Consider the following 26,821-nt stretch of genomic DNA (forward strand, 5'->3'; position numbering starts at 1 on the left):
TAAAATCACAATGTTTTTATTTCATTAACTAAATATCGGTTTAAGTTAAATATCATTACATGCCTAACTTTGGGCACCCAAGTTCAAAAATATTAGCCGTAAGTGCTTTCTCAGAAATTCCTGCCTCCCAGTCTCATCGGTAGACAATCCATCTCAGGAGGCTGCAGAACTGTTGCATGAACCTCTCAGTAATTTTGTATCTTGTATTATGATGGCTGGTTGTGCATTCCATTATCAGGACCCTCGCTGCTGAAATGACTTGCTCTGGTATATGTCTGATCCATTTGAGACCCATGAATTAAATCTGCTGATTAAATAGCTAATAGCAATGCATGCATTGCTAATAGATTCCCATGAGCATCTCTTCCAGCTACCTCTTTTTAATGTTAACACGGTGATCCAAACTAGAATCCAGATTGAGACCAGCCATTTTATCAGGCATTTCTTCCTCTGTTTGAAATCCTGCTGTGATGTTGATTCGTCACAGATTGACAGTTTTACATACCATCAGATTAGTCACACTATAAATATGAGAACACTCCATATTGACTCTGTACATAGTACAATGTTGCCAACGCTTCCTGACTTCTACACGTCAGTTTCTTTTCCATATGCCAGCTGTTTCCCAAATGTTGAAACAGATCTTTCTTCTGAATTCGACTTTATTGTTCCTGCATATCCTTCAGTTACGTATTGCATAGTAGGCTTCTGATTGGCAACTGGAAGACAAATGCATATTTGTTGATGTCTTTGTATAGACTGAGGGGGTTATTTTGATGGAAATTCATTCTGGCTACAACATTACTGATAAATCCAAAAAAAGAGATGGTTTATAGATATTACAGTGACAGGAGCTCTAGCAATTTTTAAGAGTGATTGAGCTTGTGGTCAAGAAAATAATTGGTTCTTTCTACTAAAGCTGGTTGAAATACTTAAAATTTTGCAATAAAATCTTTCCCCTTTTTTTGACAAAAATGTTTGATTTTTTTTTTCCCCCTCCCTCATTTTTTCTACCAATTATGGAGCTGATGAAAGTTTGTCAAATGTAAGGTTGACATTTATTTAAAAAAAAAAAAAATTTAATTCAAAAGTGTTTGCAAATTTCCCTCCCTTTTTCGACTAGTCTGACTTTTTAGCCATAAAGCTGCATGTGTTTATATAGATTCTAATGGTACAGTAGGAACACACTTTACAGCAAGGTGTCCCACAGAGTTTTAAAATGCAGCCCACAGCTGGCTCTTCCTGTAACTACAGAGAGAGGACAAAGCTGATGAAGTGCAGGTGTGTTTTGCTAATGAAATCAGCAAACAAGCAATTTCTGATAATCTAACAAAGGTACAAGTCCCACCAAATATTGCACGTGTGCATATTTATTTAATAAAAACATGTAAATATTCATACATCTTAATGCCAGGGGGAGCATTACAATAATCTAGTCTCACTTCCTGCATAACAGGAGACAAGGAACCTTACCCAATAATTTCTGCATTGAGCCCATGATTTGTGTTTGAACTGTAGCATAGACTTTAGAAAGACACCAGTCTTGACTTAAAGACTAGAGACATGATGGATACTCCGTGACTTGCAGAGAAGGTGTGCCCCTTAGATTCACAGCAAGTTGCCAAGGAAGTTCTTGGTGTCTTGAAATTTGGGTAGCCCCTGCTTTGCAGCATTTTACCACCTGCAATGTTTTGGTAAAGGCAAGGTCTTATCTCCTTGCCCTCCCTTATCTTTCACACCTCGTCACCTCCAAATAATTAATGAGTTTAGAGGTGAGCATTTGTCATTTATAATATTTGTGAACATGAACATCTAATAAAAAACAAATAAAGGCTGCAATTTTTAAAGACACGTATGGGAGTTAGGTACCCAGCTCTCTGAATTCCAATGGAATTTGTACAATTAACTATTAGACTCCTTCAAAAAACCCAATCAAAAGCTTTAAGCATAAATGTAATCTGTAATGAATTTCCCAATCATGGTGAATGTGAGAGATGGTTAAAAATGGTCATGTGTCTGCAGTGGGCATTGGGCCTATTAAGAAGGTTTGACTAAACTATATGATTGAAGCTTAAGATTTGCAGTTTGCAAATCTTTCCTAAACAATGAGGTTGGCTTGAACCTGATCAGGTTGAAGTCAGTAGCAAAACTCTGATTTCAATGGGATCTTCAATGGCCTGGGATCGTGGTGGTAGCTTACCTTGTCCATTCTTCTCAGGGGCTTGATTGTCTTCATTAGACCTGGATTTGTAACTCTCCAGTGTCTGCTCTGAAGTGTCATTTTCTGTGCAGATAACAAATGCAAATAAGAAGTTGCACCTTTTTTCATACATTTGCCCACCTTGCTATCCCTGCATGACCAAATACTGAACTAGAAGAATATCCAGTGGTAAGAGGGCAATTCAGTCTTCATGTCCATTCAGTAGTTGGACTGCCAAAAAGGAACTGATTTGTGCCAATCCTCTTGTCCATTGAGGTTTGGCCTGAGACCACCAACCATTTCCCCTTGGATCCTGAACAGCGGTTTGTAATAACTTTCAGTCACCACTGACACAGGCTTGATTTTAACCAATGACCTAGCTATGCAAGGATCCCATATCCTGTTACCAGTCCCCTCAACTATCCAGTCCCTCACACGCATCCTAAACATAGACATTACTGGAGATTTAGATTGTGTGATCACTCACCTCTCTTCCAGACTCCGTGTGCTTTTTGCAGCTTCCTCATGAAGAGCAGGACGATGATGAGCATCACAAAAATGAGAACCGCTACCAGGACTGGCAACAAAACACCTGTTTGCTTTCGTCTGATTCCTTCAGAATTAAGATCTGTTTATATTAAAAAAAATTTTTAATATAGTTAGGTAGCTACTATCTGCGATGTTTAGCTAATAAGGTGAGGACTGTCAATTAGAGAGATTGCCACATGATCAGTTAGGAATGTCGAGGCCTGTTCCTCAGAAATAAAGGAGCTGACAATGTAGATAATGTGAGATCATTTTTAAGCCTAATGATTAGATTGTTCTTCAAGTTTGTGTTTGAGAACATACTGGCCACAAAAGGGGCAAGTTGACAATACTGGAGACTGGTTTCAGGCTCTGAGCCAAAATCCACTGTAGTCTTTTCATTGAGTTTAGTAGTTTATTAGAGAAGAAATACATAGGAAACAGCAATGTAAACTTCCCCATCGTTGACATGGAGGAGCCAGGTCACATTTTCTGCTTGTGTAAAAATGGGAAAACCTCCACTGAAGTCAGTGGACCAGCAGAGAATTTAGCCCAATGCCTCTAGATGCTAATATTGTTTTTGATCTCCATGGGCCCCTATGAGATTCTCCATGGGTCTCCTATGAGATTCTTAACAAGGGCAACCCTATAGTGTCCTTCATGGTGGGTTTGGTGATGTAGACACTTGGCTGCTGGTAACCAGGCTGACTTCAGGAAGGCCCATTTCATATTTAGTATTAACAAGAACTTACTGATGGTGGCATTACAATTCAGAGTTGTTTCTTCATGGCTTATTGATGGTTCTTTTGTCCCAGAGATTTCTTCTGCAACAGTCACATTTAATGTTGTTTCAGATCCTGTAGAAATGAAGTGTTTCTCTGGTTAGCCCAATCACAGTAACCCAGATTATTTACACTTTGCTGTATTAATTCAACATTTAATGATTCCAAGGAATATATATATGGGCCGGCTGGTTTAAATTGGGATAGCCATAGTGATTTCAATGGAGCTATGTTGATTTACATGAGTTGAAGATCTGGCTCTGTATTCTTTAGGTGGTATTAATTATAAAACTGAGGGTTTCTATCCTTGTGACAGTGTAAAGGTTCAAGCAATTAAGCCTCAAAATAGCTCTTGTAGGTTTGCAAGTGTTGTTTCTGTTTTACAATTGAGGAAACTGAAAAACAGCAAGTTAAGTGAGTTGGCCAACATTACAGTGTGATCCAGTGTTACAAGTTAGTTTAGAATTTGAGTTCGTGGCTCCCCGCCCTGTGTTCAATTCATTAGATTACCATGTTATTCCATCATTAAGAAGTTTACCAGTGGTGATGTTGGAGTTTTGAGTTGATTGTTCACTGCTTATTGCTGGTACATCTGTAACAAATGTTTCTTCTGTGATGTTCAAAGTTCTTTCTGGCTCTGTAGAAATAAAAGTAGAAAATATTTTTATTTCCTTATCCCTTTCAGTAGTCTGATCAGAAACCCCAACTATGGACAGACTCAACAAAAATTCTGCCTTACTAAGTCAGTATTTCAGGTCTCTGACAATGTGTTTTGTGGAAACTCTTAGCTACAGTTCTAATAAATGCTATTTAAGGCTGGAGTTTTCAGAAGTGCCTTAGGGCCAAACCTTGATGTTCTTACTCAAAACAAATGGATATAAAACTGGCCATCAGGAAGTTTAGACTTTAAATTAGATGAAGGTTTCTAACCATAAGAAGTTCTGGAATAGCCTTCCAAGGGGAGCAGTGGAGGCAAAAGACATATCTGGCTTCAAGACTAAGCTTGATAAGTTTATGGAAGGGATGGTATGATGGGATAGCCTAATTCTGGCAATTAATTGATCTTTGATCATTAGCGGTAAATATGCCCAATGGCCCGTGATGGGACACTAGCTAGGATGGGATCTGAGTTACTACAGAGAATTCTTTCCTGGGTGTCTGGCTTAGGGTGACCAGACAGCAAGTGTGAAAAATCGGGATGGGGTGGTGGGTAATAGGTTCCTATATAAGAAAAAGCTCCAAATATTGGGACTGTCCCTATAAAAATCGGGACATCTGGTCACCCTAGACTCTGGCTGGTGAGTCTTGCCCACATGCTCAGGGAATTTTCCTCCAGGGCAGATTGGCAGAGGCCCTGGGGGTTTTTCACCTTCCTCTGCAGTGTGGGGCATGGGTCACTTGCTGGAGGATTCTCTGCGCCTCGAAGTCTTTAAACCACGAGTTGAGGACTTCAATAGCTCAGACATAGGTGAGGGGTTTGTTACAGGAGTGGTTGGCTGAGATTCTGTGGCCTGCTTTGTGCAGGAGGTCAGACTAGAAGATTATAATGGTCCCTTCTGACCTTAAAGTCTGAGTTCTTTCTCACTCCTTACTCATGTAAACTCCCACTGAAGACAAGACATCGTATTCTTTAGCTAATATTAATTATAACAATACTTAGACTTTTCCACCTTCAAAGCACTGTACAACACCCGCTGTAGCTGAGTCTCAAATGCCCAACAGGTGAACATCAATGATCCCCATTTTACAATATGGGAACCAGAATCAGAGGCTGATGTTTTCTAAATCATGACGGAATTTGGATGCTTGGTGGGAACTGGACATGGAAATTCCTGAAGCAGCTTTGAAAAGTCTCAGTGGAGCCCTTAAATGACTTGCCCAAGGTAATGCAATAAATCAGCGGTAGATCCCAGATTAGAACTGGGACATCCCTGCCTCCCAGCCCTGTTCACTAAAGCACATGGCTGCTTAACTTACAAGGACATTCATTAGCACACATACCAATGGTGCTGTTTGCATTCTTAGTGGCTGGTTCACTACTTGTTGCTGGTGCTTCTGTACTAGAATTTTCCACATTTACTGTTAGTGTTACTTTTGACCCTGTAGAAATGAAAAGAGAGGTTTTCTTTTTCTTATACACAAAGATAACTGTACATTCACAGTATAAATTAAACTCACGTTTGTAAAACAAAATTGGTCTATATGATGTGTCGATCTATGACATTACACATACGGTGGGAGATTTTCAAAGGCAAGGATTCTCTAAGATGTTTAGATGCCTAACTTCTATGAAATTAATGGGAATTAGGCAGCTAAATACCTTTGAGGATCTGGGCCAAATTGCATTGGTGTAAAAAAAAAAAAAAAAAAAAAAAAAAGTTGTTGACTAATTTCCATTTCCAAATCTCTTCCATAAAATAACTATGCATAGCCAGAGAGACCCCTTTAAAGGTTGGAAAGTATCTCACTGTCAAACAATTCATAGTTTATATAGTGGTAATGAAGCTCCTCCTGCCCTCTGGGGACAATCCTGCTGTTATCACTTGAATAATTTTACAGCTTAAGCCTTAGTGTGTTGACCATGCTTATTTCCTGTCAGCCTGTGGCACAGTGCCACCTAGTGCATCCATAGGGATAGGTATTAATAAAATCATAGCATGCATTGATGGAACTATGACAATTGATACCACCTGAGGACCTGCCCCCATATGTCTCCATATGTTTGTCTTCACTACAAAGAGAGAAGTAGAGAGGGCAGCCTCCCTCTATGATGGATGCAATTCTAAATGCTCACCTGTGTGTAACAACTATTGTGTTTTGTGTTTCAAGAATCATTGCAACAGCTGGAATATAAATTTGTTCTCAGCGGCATTTCCATCTGCTCTACACATGACATTTTAACAAATTGCCTTAATGTCATTAAGAAAAAAATGTACTTACAAATAGTTATGTTGGCTGGTAGTTCCCTCTGCTGGGTAGATATTGCTGGTAAGCTGGTACTAGATGGCTTCTCAGGTACAGTGGTAGGAAAGTTTGGTTGGCTGGATCCTAAAGGAATAACCATCAAACAAGACATGAAAAGTGGAAGACATATTTTAGAAATAAACCCAACCCAGAAAGATGGAATCCAGATCTGAAATTTCCCAAGCTCCAGATATATTTGGCTCTAGGTTTTGATATGGGGCCAGCTATCCATTTCCCCCCCCAAAATGATACGAAATAAACAAAAAGCGAATTTAAAATTCTTCCCAGTAGAGTGCAGAGGATTTTGAGAGAAGATGGTGTTAATATTTGGATTGGACTTTGTAGCAATCACTGGAAAAGAAGAACCCAATTCTGAACACAATGCAAGTAGTATTCTGTATCATCCCTGAGTATTCTTTTGCAGCCCATATTCTGGGCAAAAGAACTTTACAAATAATTTTATATGATTTATTTCACAATCATGTAGACACATATAAATAATAAACAAACAACATTGGTCAAACTGTTTGTTTGGCCATGATAACCTTTCCCCACTAAGCCCCAGATTGCCTTAATTCAGCACTACTCTACAGTTTATAGTGTTTAATTAACAACAGTGAAAAGAGTTTAAAATATGGAACCTACCAACAGTTGTCTGAGAAGAAAAAACTTCCTGTTGGGTACTTGTTGCTAGAGATATGCTCCCAGGTGATGTCTGTATTATAGACTGCGGGGTAGCTTCTGTGGATTCTAATGGAATAACCAATGCATTAAGGAGAGAACCGTGATAAATGATATTAATGAAAAAAAATGTTTTTAAATCAGTAGCTTTTTATTATTGTACTTACCCATATAATCCTGAGGATGCTCAGAGGTCCTCGTGCTTATTTCTAACACATTTGGAGCTGAGCCTGTAGTAGTTATTGGAAAACAATAATAATACTTAGAATTTCCCTAGTTTCTTTCATCTGAAGCTCTCCAAGCATTTTACAAGCGTTAACTGAATCTAACAGTATGTATGGGAGGTAGATAAGTATTAGGCCCATTTTACAGATGGTAAACAGAGGTACAAGGAGCAGAAGTCCGGTGGCACCTTAAAGACTCACAGATTTATTTGGGCATAAAGGTTTTTTTTTTTACCCACAAAAGCTTATGACCAAATAAATCTGTTAGTCTTTCAGGTGCCACTGGACTCCTCGTTGTTTTTGTGGATACAGACTAACACGGCTACCCCCTGATACTTAAGGAGCAGAAGTGAATGTTCCAATGTGACACAGGAACCCAGGACTCCTGCTGACTTTAGCGGGCTTTGGATCAGGTTCACGGTGAGTAAGAGGCAGAGATGGTAGTAGAACCTAGGAATCCAGTTCCAAGTCCCTTCTTTAACCACAGGAGAGTACGGTCTTCCAAAACCAGACACTGAAGAGACCTTGTTCTCTGAATAAAGCAACAGAGGGTCCTGTGGCACCTGAAGAATTGAGGTTCTTACCCATGAAAGCTTATGCTCCCAATACTTCTGTTAGTCTTAAAGGTGCCACAGGACCCTCTGTTGCTTTTTACAGATTCAGACTAACACGGCTACCCCTCTGATACTTGTTCTCTGAATGGTAGACCACACCTTCAGTTAGGCATCTATATCTATGCAAAGAAATAACAGAGTAATTCAGTGTGGCCTAGTGGATGGGGGCCCTGTTTTAGGACTCAAGAGACCTAGGTTCGAGTCCTAGCTTTATCACTGGTTTGTTGGGTGACTTTGCTACTGTGCCTCAGTTTCCCCATGAGTAAAAGGGGGTTGATAATACTGATGTGTGTTGCAACAGGCTTTGAGATCTATTCATGTAAGTCACTATACAAGAGAGCGGTATTCTTCTTCAAGCTCAAATGTTAATAGGAATCACCACCAGTCAACCAATGCTTAAATAAAAGCTGTTCTTACTGAAATTTTCAAACTGGAAAGATACAGTCAGTCTTTCTCCTCGTAGGGTTTCATGACGAATGACACAACTGGCTGTTGAATCTCGGTTGTATGCATGGACTACGAGACTGCTGCTTGTGTTGCATTTCTTTCCATCGTGTTCAAACTGGTGTTTGATGTCACCTAAGTAGCCATTTGAAGAAAACATTTAACTGCTTAGCCGTCAAAAACAATTTAATGAAAAACCTTCCAGTCACAAATCTGCTTTACTTTTGGTCTGCTAAATCAACACATGAATGCCATTTACACATTGTGTAAATGGATCACAGCAGAGCCCACACAGAGCAAAGTCATGTTTTTGACAGCATCGCTTAGTTCCTATCTACACACTACCATGCACTGAAAAAAAAACCTACGTTCTGTTCTACTTCACTATAGCAGAATTCACTATAAGCAAGTTCCACACCATTATGGGTAGTGTGCTCACACGAGCACCTCTGATCTTTCCTGAATGGAATCAACTGGGTCATAGGCATATACTGCTAAAGGGCTTTAAACTCAAGAGATAAGGGCCTATAACTTTGAAGCAGGACAAGGATCTGAGTTTTGGTTCTGCAGTCAACACAGAGATCTGAGTGCAGCATTGTCACCACAGTGAAGTTCCCAGATAGCTTTGTTACCATATTCACACAGATCACAGTTGTTAAATCTACAAATATATACTATGCATGCCCAATATTTGCACATACGATAATTCCTGATACAGCAGTTTTAATTTTTAAAGCACTGTATTAATCCTCCCATCAACCCTGTGATGTCGCTTTCATCATCCTTATTTTATAGCAGGGGAAAGAGACACAAAGAGATTAAGTGACTTGCCTAAAGTCATCTAGTAAACTAATGGGACAGCCAGACTGAGAATACAAGCATTTCTGACCCCCAGTTTGCTGCTATTAGATGATGTTACCTCTTTATTAACAATGCCATGTGGAAAAACAAGGTTGTAGTTAGTGATGTAAAAGGAATAAATGACTAAATTCTAAATGTGTGTGCTATCACACAAAAGAAATCAGTTCTTTTCAAATTTTTCACAATAATCTCAAATGGCATTTTCTATTGTAGGCATTAATGTCTTGAAATCTATTCACAGTATCTGTCAATTGCTAAGACACGTGATCATTAATACTTTGAGCCTAGAATCTCTTCCTAGAGCTAGCCTTCCCTCTGAACTCTGTATTTATAATTTTCAACTAGAGAAATTCCTTGGTTCTAGCCTTCTTTAAAGAAGGAGATAAAATTTATCACACAACAAAATTTATTTTTTTCCATTCAAAACTATAATCCATTTAATTTGCATGTACTGAAAACAGATGAGAGAATTCATCATCATTCTTTAATATCAAATCCTGCATTATAAAACTCTATTCAGGTATCAGACAAAAAAAGCCTGGAACAATATGGATCCTTAGTTACACAACTACATTTCCCAGATGCCCATGTGATTTAAGGTCAAAGGGCGCATTGCATCAGGTATAAAATGCTCCAGCTTGGGGCCCACCCCTATTATATAAAGCTCCAAACTGCCAAGAGAGCACATAGGTAAGCAGCAGTTTTTAAGTTCTCCAGGCCTCAGTATTGCATGCACAAATGCATAATCAGGTTAACAAACTAAGAAAGGTACATTACCTTGAAATAATGCAGCAGTTATGCAAGATATAAAAGACCTCTCTGGGTTGCATGGTGTAACATTGTCCATATAATCTACATCTTTATTACTTAGGATGCACAACTCCTAATCCCCCAAGCTTCCTTTAAAATAAGGAACTCAGAAAACATATTTTACCAAGATTATAGGTGAAGACTTGCAAGCTTTGCTTCATGACCCAAAATACAAATACAATTTTTACTTCATGTTCCAAAATAGCAAGTAAAGTAGAGAGGAAACCATTAACACCTATTCTTTCATATCTATCCCCCACATACTGAAAGTGACCTGCATTTCCTCTTGCATGCGTTGCTGCTCCCGCTAGCAAGGCAGTTATTATTGGATCACAATATTTAGAACCGTTGTTTAAACCACACAAGTAAATTCAAACTAGCTCCTTACTCTCCCTTTAGATACATGTGCTCAGAGCTCTACCAGGGAAAACGGATCTTCATTAACTGACGTTAGGAGGCATTTGATGGGTTGAGTGCCAGGAACCAGGATCTGAGTTCCAATGTTGGCTTTTATGGGGTTGCTGTTTGGGCCTGAGCAAGTCACTCAAGGACAGATAGTGCAACCTTCAGTAAGCAATGGAACTACTGGCATGGGTAAGTGCTATATTCAGTGTGAAAAGGGGATTCAGAATCTGGCTCTTAACCTCTGTGTTCCTCAGCTCCCCACCTAGAAAATGGGGTTAGTCACAGAGGTAGTTTGAAGATTAGCTACTATGTCTGTGCTGTGAAAATTGTGCAACTGTTAGGTGTCCTGAGACAACCCCCTCCCTTTAAAAAGAGGTCTCCCTAGCATTTAACACTTGTATCCAGTTCTCAGGTCTCCCATACACAGGTGCTGAGACCTTTCCAAACTGGACCAGTGCTGGTTCAGTGGTATTTGTACAGTACATTAATGGCTGATAAGAATATTCCCAACAAACAAATACCACTCATTTTAAAACTCACCATAGACTTCCAGCCCATTATTTAGCAGCCATGTAATCTGAGGAGGGGGCTTACTTCCCTGGGTGAAGCAGCTCAGTACAACCTTTTCTTCTTTGCCATTGGTTCTAATATCTGATACTTCCAACTGTGGCTTGGAGGGAGCAGCTGTAACAAAGAGATATGTGATGAGATTAGGCTCTTACAGTCTTGTGCAATCAGCCTTATGATTGGTTGCATGTACCTCACCCCATATTATTATTTCTTTCAATTAAGGCCACACCTCAAGGCCCCAGCCAGGATTAGGGCTCCATGTTGCTTGGCACTATACAACTGCATATGACGATGCAGTCCCTAATCCTAAAAACTGGACATGTCTGCCTGATTCCTTCCCTGGCCCCATCACTGGTTAGAGCAGCATACAGAGGAGGTCCTAACTTTCCCCAGCTGAGCATAGCTAGAGCACAGTGTGTTGTGACTATGCCTCTTTCTCCCCCAGACATTCACTTTTCCCTGTGCTGGGGATGAAGTGTAGCAGGGACGGTGTCTCTGTATTCACTGGGAACACCTCCACACTAGAACCTCCCCAGCAAAGAAGTGAGGGCCAGATTCCATCCTGCACTGCCCAAGGACAGAGAGAGAGGGCAGAGAATTTGGCCGACCATCCACACCGAGCTGCATTTAGGGTACTTTATTTACCTACTGTACTTCAGACTTTTAAGACTAATACTCTAGGCTCCCTACCTCTATCTTACTGGTGACTTTCTCTGTTGGCCACTGTCATTCCCAGCTTCCCATTCAGTTCTGCAGCTGTAGTCTATGATGGAACGGAGGCTGCTCCACAAGGCAGCTTTGCAGTCAATCACAGCATTAAGTAGGAGAAATCAGTGCCCTGGTGTTTTGTGAAGCCCAAAGGCATTCTGGCAAGCTAGTACAAGGGCCCAGAAAGCTTAAGAAGCACTAATCTCTTCTAATCAAGTAATGCAGTTATCTGTGAACCCCTAAAAGGAATTTATCCTTCTTTCCACTGGCTGCCCTCCTCCTTCCCTATTTTATATCCTTCACAGAAGTTATCACTTCATGGTGTTGCCCTTTCTATCTCTCCAATACACTGTAAGAAAGATAGGGTATAAAATATGTATTAATTAAGCAACTGCTTAACTGATTACCCATATCTATTACCTTTAAAAAAATTTCAACTGCTTCACTAAAGAAAAGGACTCAAGTGTTGATTTTAATTGTATAGAGCTGTAGTAACTTAACAGCAACCAGTAGTATAGGATTTGAGGGGGTCAACAAGAATGTTGGGGATCCAGTGGATATAATGTACTTAAATTTTCAGAAAGCCTTTGACAAGGTCTCTATCCAAAGGCTCTTAAGCAAAGTGAGCTGTCATGAGATAAGAGGGAAGGTCCTCTCGTGGATCAGTAACTGGTTAAAAGATAGGAAACAAAGGGTAGGAATAAATGGTCAGTTTTCAGATTGGAGAGAGATTAATAGTGGTGTCCCCCAGGAGTCTGTACTGGGCCCAGTCCTATTCAACATATTCATAAATGATCTGGAAAAAGGGGTAAACAGTGAGGTGGCAAAATTTGCAGATGATACGAAACTACTCAAGATAGTCAAGTCCTAGGCAGGCTGCAAAGAGCTACAAAAGGATCTCACAAAACTGGGTGACTGGGCAACAAAATGGCAGTTGAAATTCAATGTTGATAAATGCAAAGTAATGCACATTGGAAAACATAATCCCAACTATACATATAAAATGATGGGGGTCTAAATTAGCTGTTACCACTCAAGAAAGAGATCTTAGAGTCATTGTGGATAGTTCTCTGAAAACATCCACTCAATGTGCAGTGGCAGTCAAAAAAATGAACAGAATGTTGGGAATAATTAAGAAAGGGATAGCTAATAAGACAAAATATCATATTGCCTCTGTATAAATCCATGGTGCACCCACATCTTGAATACTGTGTGCAGATGTGGTCACACCATCTCAAAAAAGATATATTGGAATTGGAAAGGTTCAGGAAAGAGTAACAAAAATCATTAGGGATATGGAATGGCTGCCATATGAGGAGAGATTAATAAGACTCGGACTTTTCAGCTTGGAAAAGAGACGACTAATGGGGGATATGATTGAGGTCTATAAAATCATGACTGGTGCGGAGAAAGTAAATAAGGAAGTGTTATTTACTCCTTCTCATAACACAAGAACTAAATTAATAGGCAGCAAGTTTAAAACAAACAAAAGAAAGTATTTTTTTCACACAATGCACAGTCAGTCTGTGGAACTCTTTGCCAGATGATGTTGTGAAGGCCAAGACTATAACAGGGTTCAAAAAAGAACTAGATAAGTTCATGGAGGATAGGTCCATCAATGGCTATTAGCCAGGATGGGCAGGGATGGTGTCCCTAGCCTCTGTTTGCCAGAATCTGGGAATGGGTGATGGGATGGATCACTTGATGTTTACCTGTTCCGTTCATTCCCTCTGGGGCACCTGGCATTGGCCACTGTCGGAAGATAGGATACTGGGCTAGATGGACCTTTGATCTGACCCAGTATGGCCGTTCTTATGTTCTTATATAAAGCAACAAAAAAATAGCATTGAACTATGATTTGGCTAACAAACTAGAAAAAGGGTTCATATAACTATTTACGTTTTCAGAATCAAACTACATAACCACAATACAGAATAACACTTATACTCAATCACTATCTTGGGAAGGTGACCTTGTTTAAATTTTGACTAAGAGTCCCTCAGAATAGGGCCTCACTTGTGCCAATTGGTTATCAACTCCAGTGTTGTGAACACAACAGAGGAAATACAATACAAAGCTAGATCACAAAGTAATTTGGTTAATTACTTACATATCAATTCACCAAAGTAGTCAACGCTTTTAACCTACTTCACCACAAATTATATTAACCCCAGAATCTGGCTAACACTCCTAACTAACATAAACTCTGCATTTATGACAAACTGTATAGACGGAGTGCTGTTCAAGAAGCTTGCACACTTGATCTCATTTTATGTCTGTATACACCGAGAACTTGAAAAGCAGTATGAAACCATTAACTGTTGTAGACACATATGCAGCAGTCTGCAATCTTGAGTAACAGTAATTTGTTCAGTTTCAAATCTATGTTATAACAATCTTGACTGGAACCTATTACAAAATAAGGAAACACATTGCAACTCTGTGACCATCTTTAAAGCATACGGGAGCATGTACACTTCTTTAATAATTAGGTGTCCAGTTTCAGGAAGTGGTAAATTGACTGTTTTGCAATGTGACCCAAAAGAAAGTCTGTGTGTTGCTTATCACCAGATCTTTGCTCAGCTGTTAGCTTTTAGCTCAGATATCTCCACAGCAGGAGTTGACCATGTGTAAGTAGGCGGAGCAAAAAATGGACATGACTATAGTCTTTTCCTGGTCTGCTAGTGGGTAACCTGAGTAGTTGGAAAATAGAAAGAGATAGGTGATAACTAAGAGGACTCCTAGGTGGCCAGCCCAGGAACTCAGTTCTTCCTCCTTCCAGGTGTCTTTGGCTTTCAGGAAGTGATGTGCTGAAGGAGACAGGCTATTTTATCCTATTTTTGCTGGGTGGTCCAACTTTGTTCCTCTTCTTGGAGGTTCTGGGTGTGGCTCAATCAGATGGTGACCAATACTTCTCAAGATTCTAAATGTCCAGCCAAAATGAAAGTTGTCCTCTCTCACCATTCAATCAGAGAATGACATGTTAGCTGAATTCTCCCAGTGGACTTGAGTTTTCCAGTCTCTTTGTGCAATACATTTTCTCACTCCAGCTTATATGAAAAAAGGTCATAACTTTGGTGCATCCATTTTGGGACATATCTTGAGCACCAACTGGTTTGCTTGAGCCACCAACATAGCAACCAAATCACTTTTCATGGGCCCCTTTTGTGGTGTATCCCTTGGCCTACTTTGCAGTTATGCTTACTCAGGGTGCAGTTTCTCTATCAACACTTAGTTAGTTGCTGAGATGTTCAGTTTAAGGTTCATATAATGTACACAGAGTCCCTCCATAGCCTTTGATGCTTTTCAAACTTCTTTTAATAGTTCGTTATACAATACAATGTCACTTCAAGAACGGTTATTCTTCAACAGGCTAGTAGACCTGTATAAATCTTCTGCTTTTGTTCCTTTTAACAACAATGGTGAAATCTTGGTATGTATGCTGAGCTGAGTCTTTGCATTATGAATCAAATAGTTACATTTCTGGCTATTCCACCCTGTGGTCAAGTGTCCTTATAAACATACTATTTGATTTCAGTTCCTTGTATTCACTGCCTCTTTTAGCACAAGCATATTTCACTAACTTGGTAGCATAAGCATATTTGATTGCAAGCATTAGCCTGACTTCCTCAGTTTATCACTTAAAGTAAAAACAAATCAATATGACCACAGTCCCTTTCTTTCCTAAAAGCATTGCCCATGAGGTAAACCCTGTCATTAAAAAGAACAGGAGTACTTGTGGCACCTTAGAGACTAACAAATTTATTAGAGCATAAGCTTTCGTGGACTACAGCTTATGCTCTAATAAATGTGTTAGTCTCTAAGGTGCCACAAGTACTCCTGTTCTTTTTGCGGATATAGACTAACACGGCTGCTACTCTGAAACCTGTCATTAAAGTTGATAATATTTTGCCCAATATGGTGCCACTTATAGTTGACTTCCCTCTTATGCACATTTGAATAATACAATTATAGTTCATTAAGTTCCCTATTTGGCAACTCTATTTGGCATATTATATAATATTTTCACTTTTGATATGCATTTAATTTTTAGCTCATTCACAGACAAGGAACAGGGGAGCTCTTGTTACCGGTACCAGCAGTACGCTCTTGTGAAAGGCTGCTCCAATTCTGCATTTCCTCAGCCTGTTGAAGAAATCTAGCTGTGAGGCATTGGATTTTTATTCTCTTAGCCCTCTGTTCTATCATTTCTAAAAGGTCTTGATACCTGGGCAATTCTTGAATAGAACTCATTCTATTAACTCATCAACTCATGAGTTAATAACTCATAACGTTGGGGCCTTAGTTACTACAACACGGCCTCTTAAACATATTACAAAAGAATACAGTAAAATGGGATAGCCTTCATTCAGAAATAAAAGCAAAGGAGGAGCTTGGATTTTATTAGAAACCTATGGAAATTTAGCTTCTCTAATGGAACTCACCTAAGACAGTAACATTCACTTTCTTGGTTTTGACTGGTGTGTCATAGTAGAAGCATGTGTATGTGCCTTCATCCTGTACTGTGACATTAGAGAGGCTGATCGATAATTTATTTTTTGAATAGTGGATAAGCTTGTATCTCTGATCTTTTAAACCTGTAAGTGAAAAAAGAATGGCATAATAAGTGCATTGGTACATACGAGCGACATGGGTAACCAAAGTGATAACAGGTGAGATTGGCTTTGTTCATCAGGTGTGAATGACATTCTTTTTCATTCATTCACTCTCAGTGTTTAATGAACAATTCTAGTGCTAATCATTCCTAGCTGGATCTATAGCAATACATTAAAAATAGCGCACATGAGGGGGAAGGGAGGTCATAACATTTCCTGTGTGTTTCAAAGCTCTGAAAGAAGTTTGGTTTGAGAGGCAGGTGGGTCTTGTGGGTAAAACATTCTTCTTGCACTCGGGAAACTACAGTTCAGTCCCTGGCTCTGCCACAGACTTCCTGTGTGACTTTGTGCAAATCTCTTTGCCTCAGTTTCCCATCTGTCAAATAGGGCTAATGTTAATTATTTATATTGCAGTAGCACTTAGAGGCCCCCAACCTAGACTGGGGCCTTATTGTACTAGGTGTTGTACAGACACGCAGTAGGACATGTCTTTGCTCCAATGAGTTTAAAGTTTAAAGAGATAAGACAGACAAAGGGTGGAAGGGTAAATAGAGGCACAGAGAGCTGAAGTTGCTTTGCCCAAGGCCATGCAGCAGGCAGAACTGGGAATAGAACCAGGCTAATGCACCATCCATTAAACCACACTGCCTCCTCTTAGACTTCCTTGCCTCACAGAGGAGGGTTGTGAGACTAAATTCATTGATGTTGGTTTATGGGGGTTCTCAAGATACTAATGGAATTTGGGTTCTGGGGCAGGTAAATGTCAGCAAATGTTTGGAGAATTACGAAGAGGCAGCATGGAAGGAGCTGTACCATGATCTAGTGCATGTAGGATAGGGTTAGGACTCCAGAGAATGGGGATCTATTCCCCTCTTAGAGACAGACTCATGGTGTGGCTTTATGCACCATCTCGCCATGATGGGCCTGTTTCCCAATTTGCAAAAGGGGGGTGGAATTATGTAATGCTCCACATCCATAAATCTTGAAGTATTAATGAGTTGTCTGATCCTCTAATCCTAGTGTGGCCTAATTAGTTGCCCTTTAATGAGATACCTTCCTGGAATATCCAGATCTCTCAGCAGATTAATATCTCTTTGGGCTTCCAAGACACTCCTAAACTCTTTCCCCTGTGTGACCCATGGGAATCTTGGGATTGAGTCGAGCAGGTCACATCAGCTCTCCCGCTGGCAACTCATGGGAGGGACATAAAGGGGGGCACATGACCTCCCCATGTGACTCCTCTCTGCTCCCAGCCTGGGCCTCCGTGCTGTCCCTGTCCCCTCCCCATCCCATGTTATGGGTGGGAGGGGTCTGTCCTCCTGCTGCGCAGGATACCAATTTCAGGCTTTCCACGCAGTTGCGTCTCCTGGGGTCTGTACAGCCCCACTGGAGGACAGGGCTGGGGGCAGTACCCGTACAGCCACGCCGGAGGAGCTGCTGGCGTGGGGACCCACGTTCTGCTCCTTTTGCTGCTGCGGTTCCCTGCTGAATGTGCCCCCACCCCCAGTTGTTTGGGGAGGGGCACTTTTTGCCCTCCCCCCTCTCCTTCCAACCGGCGACGCCTTTGCTCACCGCAATCACAACACAGAAACTAACAGCCTGCCTTTAAAGTGAACTGAAATTGAGGAAATGGGCCATCCATTGGGGGAGACTAAAGGACCTCAGAAACTTCTTTTTTTTTTTTTTTTTTTTTTTAGCTGAGGCTTTTTAAGGCTTTAAAAATATTTAGGCGAGTGATGGAATCACAGGTGTTTTAATTTCTGGACTAAATATGAAAGAAAAATAATGTTCAGATCACTGTTGTGTGTAAGCTAGCTGGTTAGTCATGTTTAATTTTTTGCCATATGGAATAAGAAAATGATTTGTTAAGCTGTGTGTCACACTGCTTCTTTGAACAGAGACTTATGGTGATAAGATTGAGAACGCAAATGCCCACATATGGCATAAAATTTTGTTTCTCCACTAACATGGAAAAAAAGCAAAAATACGGTGCTTCAGACACATCAAGTACTTTACAAACACTAATCCTTGTGTTCAATATCACTTAAATATTATACACCCTGTAAGGAGATTATCACATGCCTTTGCAGAGGAATAGACTGTGGGTCAAACCCTCGGCTAGTGCAATATCCCTAGGTGCTGGAACTAGGGGGGCTGCCACATCCCCTGGCTTGAAGTGGTTTCCATTCTATCCAGGGTTTACAGTTTGGTTCAATGGTTCTCAGAACTCCCACTACACAAATTGTTCCAGCAGACCTGACAATATTAGTGTAGTTTCACTGACTTCAATGAAGTCATGTAGATTGACACCAGCCAAAGATTTGGGTTTATAGACTCTTGGTACGATCTTCCACCCTAACCTACTATTACACCTCTTTGAGATTGGTAAATTGAATTGGACAAAATTTTCAAAAGCATATACGTGATTTAGGAGCTGGGCTAATAATAATAATGATGATAATATCAATATTTTAAAAGTTCACCATGTATTCCATTTGCAAATGTTTGCAAAATTTATTGACTAAATTATCTGGCAAATGTATTTGTCAGATTATTTATTCAATACAATTTTGCAGTTATCCACTCAGCAATCATATTGATGATGATTTGAGCTGAAATTCTCAAAGGGAACCATTAGGTGTTGGGGACTCAGTTCATGCTGAATTTCAACCGGAGTTGGGTGCCAGATTCCCTTTGAAAAATCCCTGTTGTTTTTAGTGCACCTAGCAGCCCTAAGAGTGATGAGGGTCCTCTATGCTATGCTCTGTAAGACTGACAGTCCCTGCCCCACAGAGCTCACAATCTAGGAGTGACAAGATGGCACTGGGGGACAGACAGGTGTGGGGTGGAGGACAAGGTTGCAGTAAACATGGGTGTGTTCACATCAGTTAGCTGTCTCCATTGTATAGCACTCACCAGCTTCTTATCAAACAGGTGCTTTTTTAATAAGTTAAAAACCAATGTGCATTCTAAGCAAGGAACACTTTGAACCTTCTTTCTCAGCTAAATCGGACACAATCTACAGCATGCGTAGGTCCTTTCACTCAGTGGTGGGTTTTTGAGCTGGTGTTAGTTGTAAATACAGTTTATTCCCTGAGGCCCCATTTACAAACCACTCTGGTGGGGTTTCCATTTAATCAGCTTCCTGTAGGAAAGCGACTGACTGTACAAGAGCTCTAAGTGGTGGGCCTGTAGGTGAGTCAGATCTTACAGTAGGTGGGAGATTGGAAAGACCACCGATGACTGACCCCTCTCCTACCAAATGGAAAGTAACATGGGTGCAGGTTTTGACACTTACCTCGGTGGCTTTTTAGAAAAATAACAAACCCCCGAGGGTTTGACCACTCCAAGGCAGATTCGTGGTCTCCGGTGAAATCACACTGTAGGCTTAAATCCTGCCCCTCCTCCACAGTGACACTTTCAGTGTGAACCTCTTGAAAATCCCCTGCCAGAGAAAAACAGTTGTGAAATGCGATGTGAGGCAAACTGAGAGCATTCATTTTTCAAAAAGGCTTGTCTGCGAGGGGAAATTTACCAGCATAACTCTACTGGTATAATTGTACATTTATACCAATATAACTCCCCATGTAGACACTCTTGTTCTAGAATAAGTGTCCACTAGGAGTTATACTGGTAAATTTCCCCCCGTAGACAAGCCCCGAGAGTGAATCTCATGCCAACAAGAGGCGCTGGCTCGACAGACCTAAGGAGTGAACTCCTCTATCCCCAGAACAAGGACAGGATGGACAATGGCATCTCACACTTCCCTGTACCGCAAATGTGCCGCTCTATCTAATTTAGGTACCTCTATGGTCTTCATCTGCCATAGGTATCTGGGCACCTCACAGTTATTAATATATATATTTATCCTTCCAGCATCACTGTAAGGCAAGGAAGTGCTATTATCCCCATTTTGAAGGTAGGGTGCTAAGGCACAAAGACACTCAGGTCCAGATTCAAAGGTATTTAGGTGCCAAAGTTCCATTGAAATCAATTTCTTAAATACCTTTGAGGATCTTGGCCTCAATGTCTGTGGCAGAACTCAGAACCCAACTCAAGTCTCCAGAGTCTTAGCCTGCAGCCTTAATCCCACGGCCATCTCTCCACAGCCCTCCCATAGGTGGCCTGAAGTCCCTCTATGGATGAGAAGAGGGTTTAGGCAAGGACCCATTTGATCTTTGGAAGCTCTGCTGAGACTCCCAACACTTGTGGTGGTGGTTTTGTGATGTGCACCTGCCCACCACAACTGGACCCCTCAATTTATTTCACACAAGCCATCGAAGAGCCAGAAATAGGTGGATTTGATGAATAAGCGCTCCATGCATTTAAACACACAGTGGTTTTTAGTTACCAGCCTGGGCCAGATTTGAACAAATGACTCAAAGGTCAAAGCACTGTCTTGCAATTACCTGTCGTTGTGCCTGATTTTCAGAAGTGGTGATCTCACAACTCCAGTTGAAATTAATAGTAATCGTGGATGCTCAGCACCTCTGAAAATCAATCCTTTTATATTCAAATGTCTAGATCAGGGCCGGGCAAACTGTTTGGCCTGAGGGCCGCATCAGGTTTTGTAAATTGTATGGCGGGCCAGCTAGGGGAGGGAGTCATGGCCCAGCCCCCACTTCCTATCTGACTCCCCCCCCCCCGGGACTCCTGCCCCATCCAACCCCCCCCATTCCCTGTCCCTGAGTGCCCCCGTACTCCCATTGCCCCATCCAACTCCTCCTCTCATTCCTGACGGCCCTCCCCCCGGGACCCCTGCCCCATCCAACCCCCCCATTCCCTGTCCCTGAGTGCCCCCGTTCCCCCGCCGCCCCATCCAACCCCTCCTCTCATTCCTGACAGCCCTCCCCCCGGGATCCCTGCCCCCATTCAACCCCTTATTCCCCCCGACCCCTATCCACACTCCCACCCCCGACCACCACCCCGAACGAGCGAGCTGAGGCCGCGGGCGAGGAGGAACAGCAAGGGAGGGGCCGGGGATAGCCTCCCGGGCCAGGAGCTCGGGAGCCGGGCAGGACGGTTCCGCGGGCCGGATGTGGCCTGCGGGCCGTAGTTTGCCCACCCCGGTCTAGATCTTCAGTTGCAGTAAATTGGTACGGCGCTCCATTAAAGTCAGGATCTGGCCTAACATATGTAACTAAAAAGAAATTCCATTCTCCCAGCTCATTTTACAGTGAAGCAATAAAATACGTTCCTCTTCCCAGCCAGAATTGATCACGCTGAGATATATAATGCACTTTGTGAAAATGTTTTATGGCCTTAAATTATTTTTGGCCTCCTCCAAACAAACATGCGTTGGAGAAATTACGAACAGCAGTAACTGTGCCAGAGCTAAGTAAATAGGCAGTTAAGGGAATTTATTTTTCAATCAGTTTTTCTTTTTAAAGTAGCTGCCCACCGCAAGTTGCTTGCCAGAGTGTGGGAGCGCTGAACCTTTGGGGCAATGGGTCTGCCTTGGTTGCACAAATAGGAAGCATTTTATTTTTTTAAAAGAACCAAAAATGGCAATCTTAGGTTCTTTGCTACTAAAGTCAACAGGAGGTTTTTTACTGAGTTCAGTGACAGCAGGATTGGGCTCGCTGTAGGGAAGGTGGTAGACATGGAGGTCTGTAGCCACGTCCCCCTCCATGTCCTTACTCATCTCCCACCCCGGGAGTGGCAGAGGGAAATAGTTAGCCGTGTACCTGGGAGCTCTCATGGAAGGCAAACTTCATGCCCAGGATAGGTCTCTGTAAATTGAGCTGGATACACACCCAAGGCTTCAGTTGTTGGTATCAATGTGGCCCTCACTGTCTGATCTATAGGGTCCATAAAGCTGCAAACTCTCATGGTACTTGAGCATTTTGCTGTCTACCCTGGCCAGAACTAGGAAGCACAGAGGTTGTCCTTTTGCATGAAGGAGTGACTCATCCAATACAAACCAACTGTCCATCCTCACTTAACAGCCCTATTAGTCATTGATCATAAAAAGGAACCGTGGGGCTGATTCTTCTCGTGCTTACATTGTTTTACACCCGTGAAATTCCATTGACTTAGTGGAGTTACTCCTGATTCTCACCAGTGTAAGTGAGGGGAGGCCTGTGGTGATGCTCTAGTTCAAGCACAGCAACTGGATTTGAAGCCGTAATAAATTCAGGGAAGTCCTTGACCTGTGTGCAGAAGGTCAGACTAGATGATCACAATGGTCCCTTGTGGCCACAGAATCTATAAATTGGGATGTGTTTGTAAATTCTAATTCTTTCCGATTCAGTGGTCAACCCATTATTCAGCACCATAATGACACGTTGGCAAATCATTCAGTTCATGTCATTCAACAGAGGTGATTTTTTTTGTTGCCGAATTTACATTCCTAATTATAATGACCGGGGCCGTTTTATGGACGCCTTTGTAGGAGACAAGCAGATAGTGACAACCATGAATACGTTGTGCTTCCGTTAGCCATTTTAATGCCTCTGCAGGGCACAGAGACCAAAATTACCCCAATGAAAGTAACGTGAGAAATTATGATTGAGGAAGAAGTTGATTCGGTTGGTGTTTCTCCCATAGATGGCTCTTTGCTGGCAATCTATGTTCTATTTAAGTGGGTCAGCCTTATATTTGTTTATGTTTGATACCATCTCCCAGTATTAAATTGTTTTTGAAACAAAAAAGGATCCATTATATAAGGGAAACAACAATAGGCTAGTTTTTCAGGTTTCATGACACTTAGAAGTGGTTGCCCCAGACTCAATGGCAAAAGAAAACATTCCTTTTGTGAGCCCTCCGTAGTTACATCTATAAAGATGTGCATTACCAGGTTCATCTTGTTAGTGTAGCTGAGGTAGCCTTGTCTGTGGTTTTCCACAGGGCCTTTCTGCATCTTTTCTATTTCCTGTCACTGACACTGGCGTGGGGGGTCTGTCAGCTCACACTCTTTGAAGTGAGAGAAACCAGACTCTAAATAGGAAAGCACGTTTAAAAAAAAAAAAAAGACTAAACCCCAGAACTGAACACACACAGACTTTCCATCTGAGACTGGGATGTCCACCAGCCATGACTCATGGGCCGAATTTCCTTCCTTCTCCGGGGGCAGTGTTGCCCTGTTCCTCCAGCACAGCGGTCCTAAAGCCATTGTAGCTGGTCACAAAAGGGTCATCATAATATAGGGAGATAATCGTCTGATACCTCCTGATACTTGACATAATATAGGGAGATACTCATCTTGTTCCACTCCCTATGGACAGCGTATAGGGTGACCAGACAGCACATGTGAAAAATCGAGACGGGAGTGGGGGGTAATAGGAACCTATATAAGAAAAAGACCCCAAAATCGGGACTGTCCCTATAAAATCGGGACATCTGGTCACCCTAACAGCGTAGGGGATGAAGTCAGGGTTATTTCTGTGCTCCATTGATCCCCAGTTGCTCTAATGACCCCATTGAGCCATTGGAACCTGGAGGAAATTAGAGCAGCCTCTAGGCTGTGCTGAATTATTCCATGGGAGTAGCCAACTCAGGATTGCAGGGAGGAGTGGAGATTTGACCAGCTTCTCTTCCTCGAGTTGTCCCAAGTGCTCCTCAACCACAGACAAGGACTGAGATCTGTCTCTAAACGGAAGTGAACAATGGCATTGTTTGGGTTTTCAGATGACTGGGCATCGCAGATCATTCACGTTCTGCACAGTATCTCCTTAGAGGGTTCCTTTGAGTAACCAGTGACCAGATCATGTCTCTTCTACCTCCATGAATGGGGCGAGGAAGACAGAAACCCCAGTGGCATAACGGAGAGCGCGGCTGCAGGGGATGGGAGGCCCTTTCTGCAGCATTGTCCTACCTTCACCCAGCCCCATGGAAACTCGTCCATGAGGATTTGGATCTGCAGGTGGGAGAAAGCGGGGCTGGTGGGAAGGTGATGGTAGTGTCTGCACGTTGTTCCATCACCCTCTCCCACTCGCTGAACCATGAATATCTCAGCCTGTGTTAATGCTGCCTGAGGCAGTGTTATCTTATTTGCTTCCACCTATGGAACTCTTCTTTTCTGGTGGACGTTCTTAATGCACTGGCTGGTGGGGAATCTCTGACTGCCCTATCCCATCAGAATTGCACCATGCTCCATAGAGGTGTTGGGAATCAAGTTACCTTATTAAAGTAAAATCTATAGGCATACTGGGACCAAATTTCATAACAGCCCCAATGCTGGGGTAATGTGAATTTATTCAGGCATCATGAAATGCCCTTCATTCCTGTTGTCCTCCCAACCCTCACGCAAACACACTCAGCTGTGGCTCAGAATTGCATATATTTATTGATGTAAAATTTGTTGATTACTTTTGAGGATGGGAAGGGGTGAATCTGGTAGCCAGTTTCAATGGCTCATCACCCCAGCCACCTGGGCCTTGGCAGCTACACCTTTGAGAATCCCAGTGTATATCCCTAGGCCAGGTCCCTGGCTACAAGCTGGCCACAAGCTTTGTCTCCATGACCACCCCATTTCCCAGTTCCATGGAACAACGCAGAGAGCGTACACTGTAGTACAATCCATTCCTCCTCCTGGGGAAAACTGGAGAGCAAGAGGTAGCAGGACTGGGATGAATGGAGCAGCTCACATCTCTGAGCTATTGTTTCAGACTGCCTGCAGTCTCATACAGAAATCTCAATGGTTTACAACTCAGTTCATGTTTTCAACATTATCTTTACAACCATCAGACTAGAAATATCATTAACAAAGAAATGAACAGTGAGATTCTACAGCAAGGAGTGAATTTTGGGGCAGATTTAATAACTGCAGAATACAGGGGGCCCTGCCTATGACTGGTTTGATTGTACAGTAGAACCTCCCTAATTTACACAGACATCTGGGAAGCTTATTGTATGCACAACGGGATTTTTGCAAATTAGAGTACAGTGGTTGGCCCCAAAAGCTGGTCAATTGCCTTAGATAATAACTTAATACTATGATCTCAGGATTCACTGTATTCCCTGGGTTTTCCCTAGAGTAAGTATATGGAACACTGCAAATATCAAAATAACCATATCCATTTAATTTAAGATTAAAATGACCAGTTTTAAAGGTGACCATTTAGTTAACAAACACAAGCAATAATGATATACCCCATCCCAGGGATGATGTAACGTAAAGTGTACTTTGTCTGTTTACTTTAATCTGGACTCGGATTCACAGTACACTCATATAGTAGTATATTTTGCACTATTACCAAAGTCTCAGGAAATGAGACTTTACTGCAATTTCTTCTCTTAAATCATTGTAAAGAAGTGGGGTGAGACTATCCTTTGGGGGTTCATACTGCAGGCAGTGCCAAAATCATGCAAGGATCAGGAATGTCACCTGTAAGTGTCCTTCAGTGTGAATTATTGACTTGCATGGGCCTTTGTTTGTTTAAATCGGGTCACTATTTGACATGTCCACAGGCAATCCTTGCACACATGCTGATGTGTGTGAGTGATGAGGCGCAGGTTAGCAACATATGTAAACAGGGCTACATCCTGTAGCAGGAATAATAATACTGAACATTTATATAGTGCGCTGTTTTCAAAGCACTCTCTAAACATTAACAAATCTCATCTCATCATGGAGATATCCCATCTCCTAGAACTGGAAGGGACCTTGAAAGGTCATCAAGTCCAGCCCCCTGCCTTCACTAGCAGGACCAAGTACTGATTTTGCCCCAGATTCCCAAGTGGCCCCCTCAAGGATTGAACTCACAACCCTGGGTTTAGCAGGCCAATGCTCAAACCACTGAGCTATCCCTCCCCCCACACCTGGAAGGTAGCTGCCATTAGCCCTATTTTACAGATGGGCAAACGGAGGTAGAGAGATGTAAGTCATGTAAGGCTATTTTGTGAGTCAGGATCAGAACTAGGATGAGAATCCAGCAGTTCCTGGCTCTCTGTCCTCTACACTGTGTTTCCAAGGCTTATAAGGCAAATGATTGTCATTAGGTTTAACAATTAATTGGAATTGGGTGGCCCTTAGGTGACAGAAGATCCTGTTGAAAGGCTTGGTGGCAATAGTGCAATGCAGCTAATAATAAAAAGCACTTTGGCATGTGGTGCAGTGAAGTTCTGTAAACAAAATAATTCCATTTAAGAGCTTTTAAGACAGTTAAACAATGTCGCTTACCTTGCAGTGGTAACAAAGCCACGAGACAGAGCACGGCGGTGAGATTCATGTTGTCTGATGTAAACGTAGCCTGTCTCTGTCTGCTATGCTGCACAAACTTCCTCTTCGCTTTAGAAGTGCAGACTTAAAGTCGGTTCCTTTTCAACGGGGTGGGGAGTGGGGTTACCATGACTTCATCAGCGCTGAGGTCACTCCCTCCCTCTTCTTTTTCTGCTGCTCCCACTTGCCTTCTCACTGGGTTGTTTCCTCTGCCGTGACCACTAGGGAGAAAGCTGCGTGACCCCATGTGTGTTC

The 26,821-nt window shown here is 41.9% G+C and overlaps 1 protein-coding gene across 1 annotated transcript; it reads right to left on the bottom strand.

Moving 5' to 3' along the window:
• On the bottom strand, window positions 1-26,585 carry CRTAM (cytotoxic and regulatory T cell molecule). The gene is made up of 14 exons (XM_054005654.1): window positions 26,528-26,585; window positions 19,703-19,849; window positions 16,234-16,386; window positions 11,051-11,194; window positions 8,406-8,569; window positions 7,320-7,392; window positions 7,117-7,221; window positions 6,448-6,555; window positions 5,509-5,607; window positions 4,046-4,144; window positions 3,478-3,582; window positions 2,688-2,828; window positions 2,201-2,284; window positions 1-719 (listed from the first exon to the last, which is right to left on the bottom strand). Exons 1-14 carry the CDS (start codon window positions 26,574-26,576, stop codon window positions 589-591), a joined length of 1,602 nt encoding a protein of 533 aa, XP_053861629.1. The 5' UTR covers window positions 26,577-26,585; the 3' UTR covers window positions 1-588.
• Window positions 26,586-26,821: the final 236 nt, after the last annotated feature.

The sequence above is a fragment of the Malaclemys terrapin genome, chromosome 15, assembly GCF_027887155.1.
Source record: "Malaclemys terrapin pileata isolate rMalTer1 chromosome 15, rMalTer1.hap1, whole genome shotgun sequence".
Taxonomy (NCBI): domain Eukaryota; kingdom Metazoa; phylum Chordata; order Testudines; family Emydidae; genus Malaclemys; species Malaclemys terrapin.

Bases quoted from the DNA above. Each gene is read 5' to 3' on its own strand.
- CRTAM (XM_054005654.1), bottom strand. From the start codon at position 26,576: ATGAATCTCACCGCCGTGCTCTGTCTCGTGGCTTTGTTACCACTGCAA. The intron at 16,387-19,702 runs GTAAGTGTCAAA...TTTCACTTACAG, and splicing joins TTTTCTAAAAAGCCACCGAG to GTTTAAAAGATCAGAGATAC. The intron at 7,222-7,319 runs GTAAGTACAATA...TTATTCCATTAG, and splicing joins GCATCCTCAGGATTATATGG to AATCCACAGAAGCTACCCCG.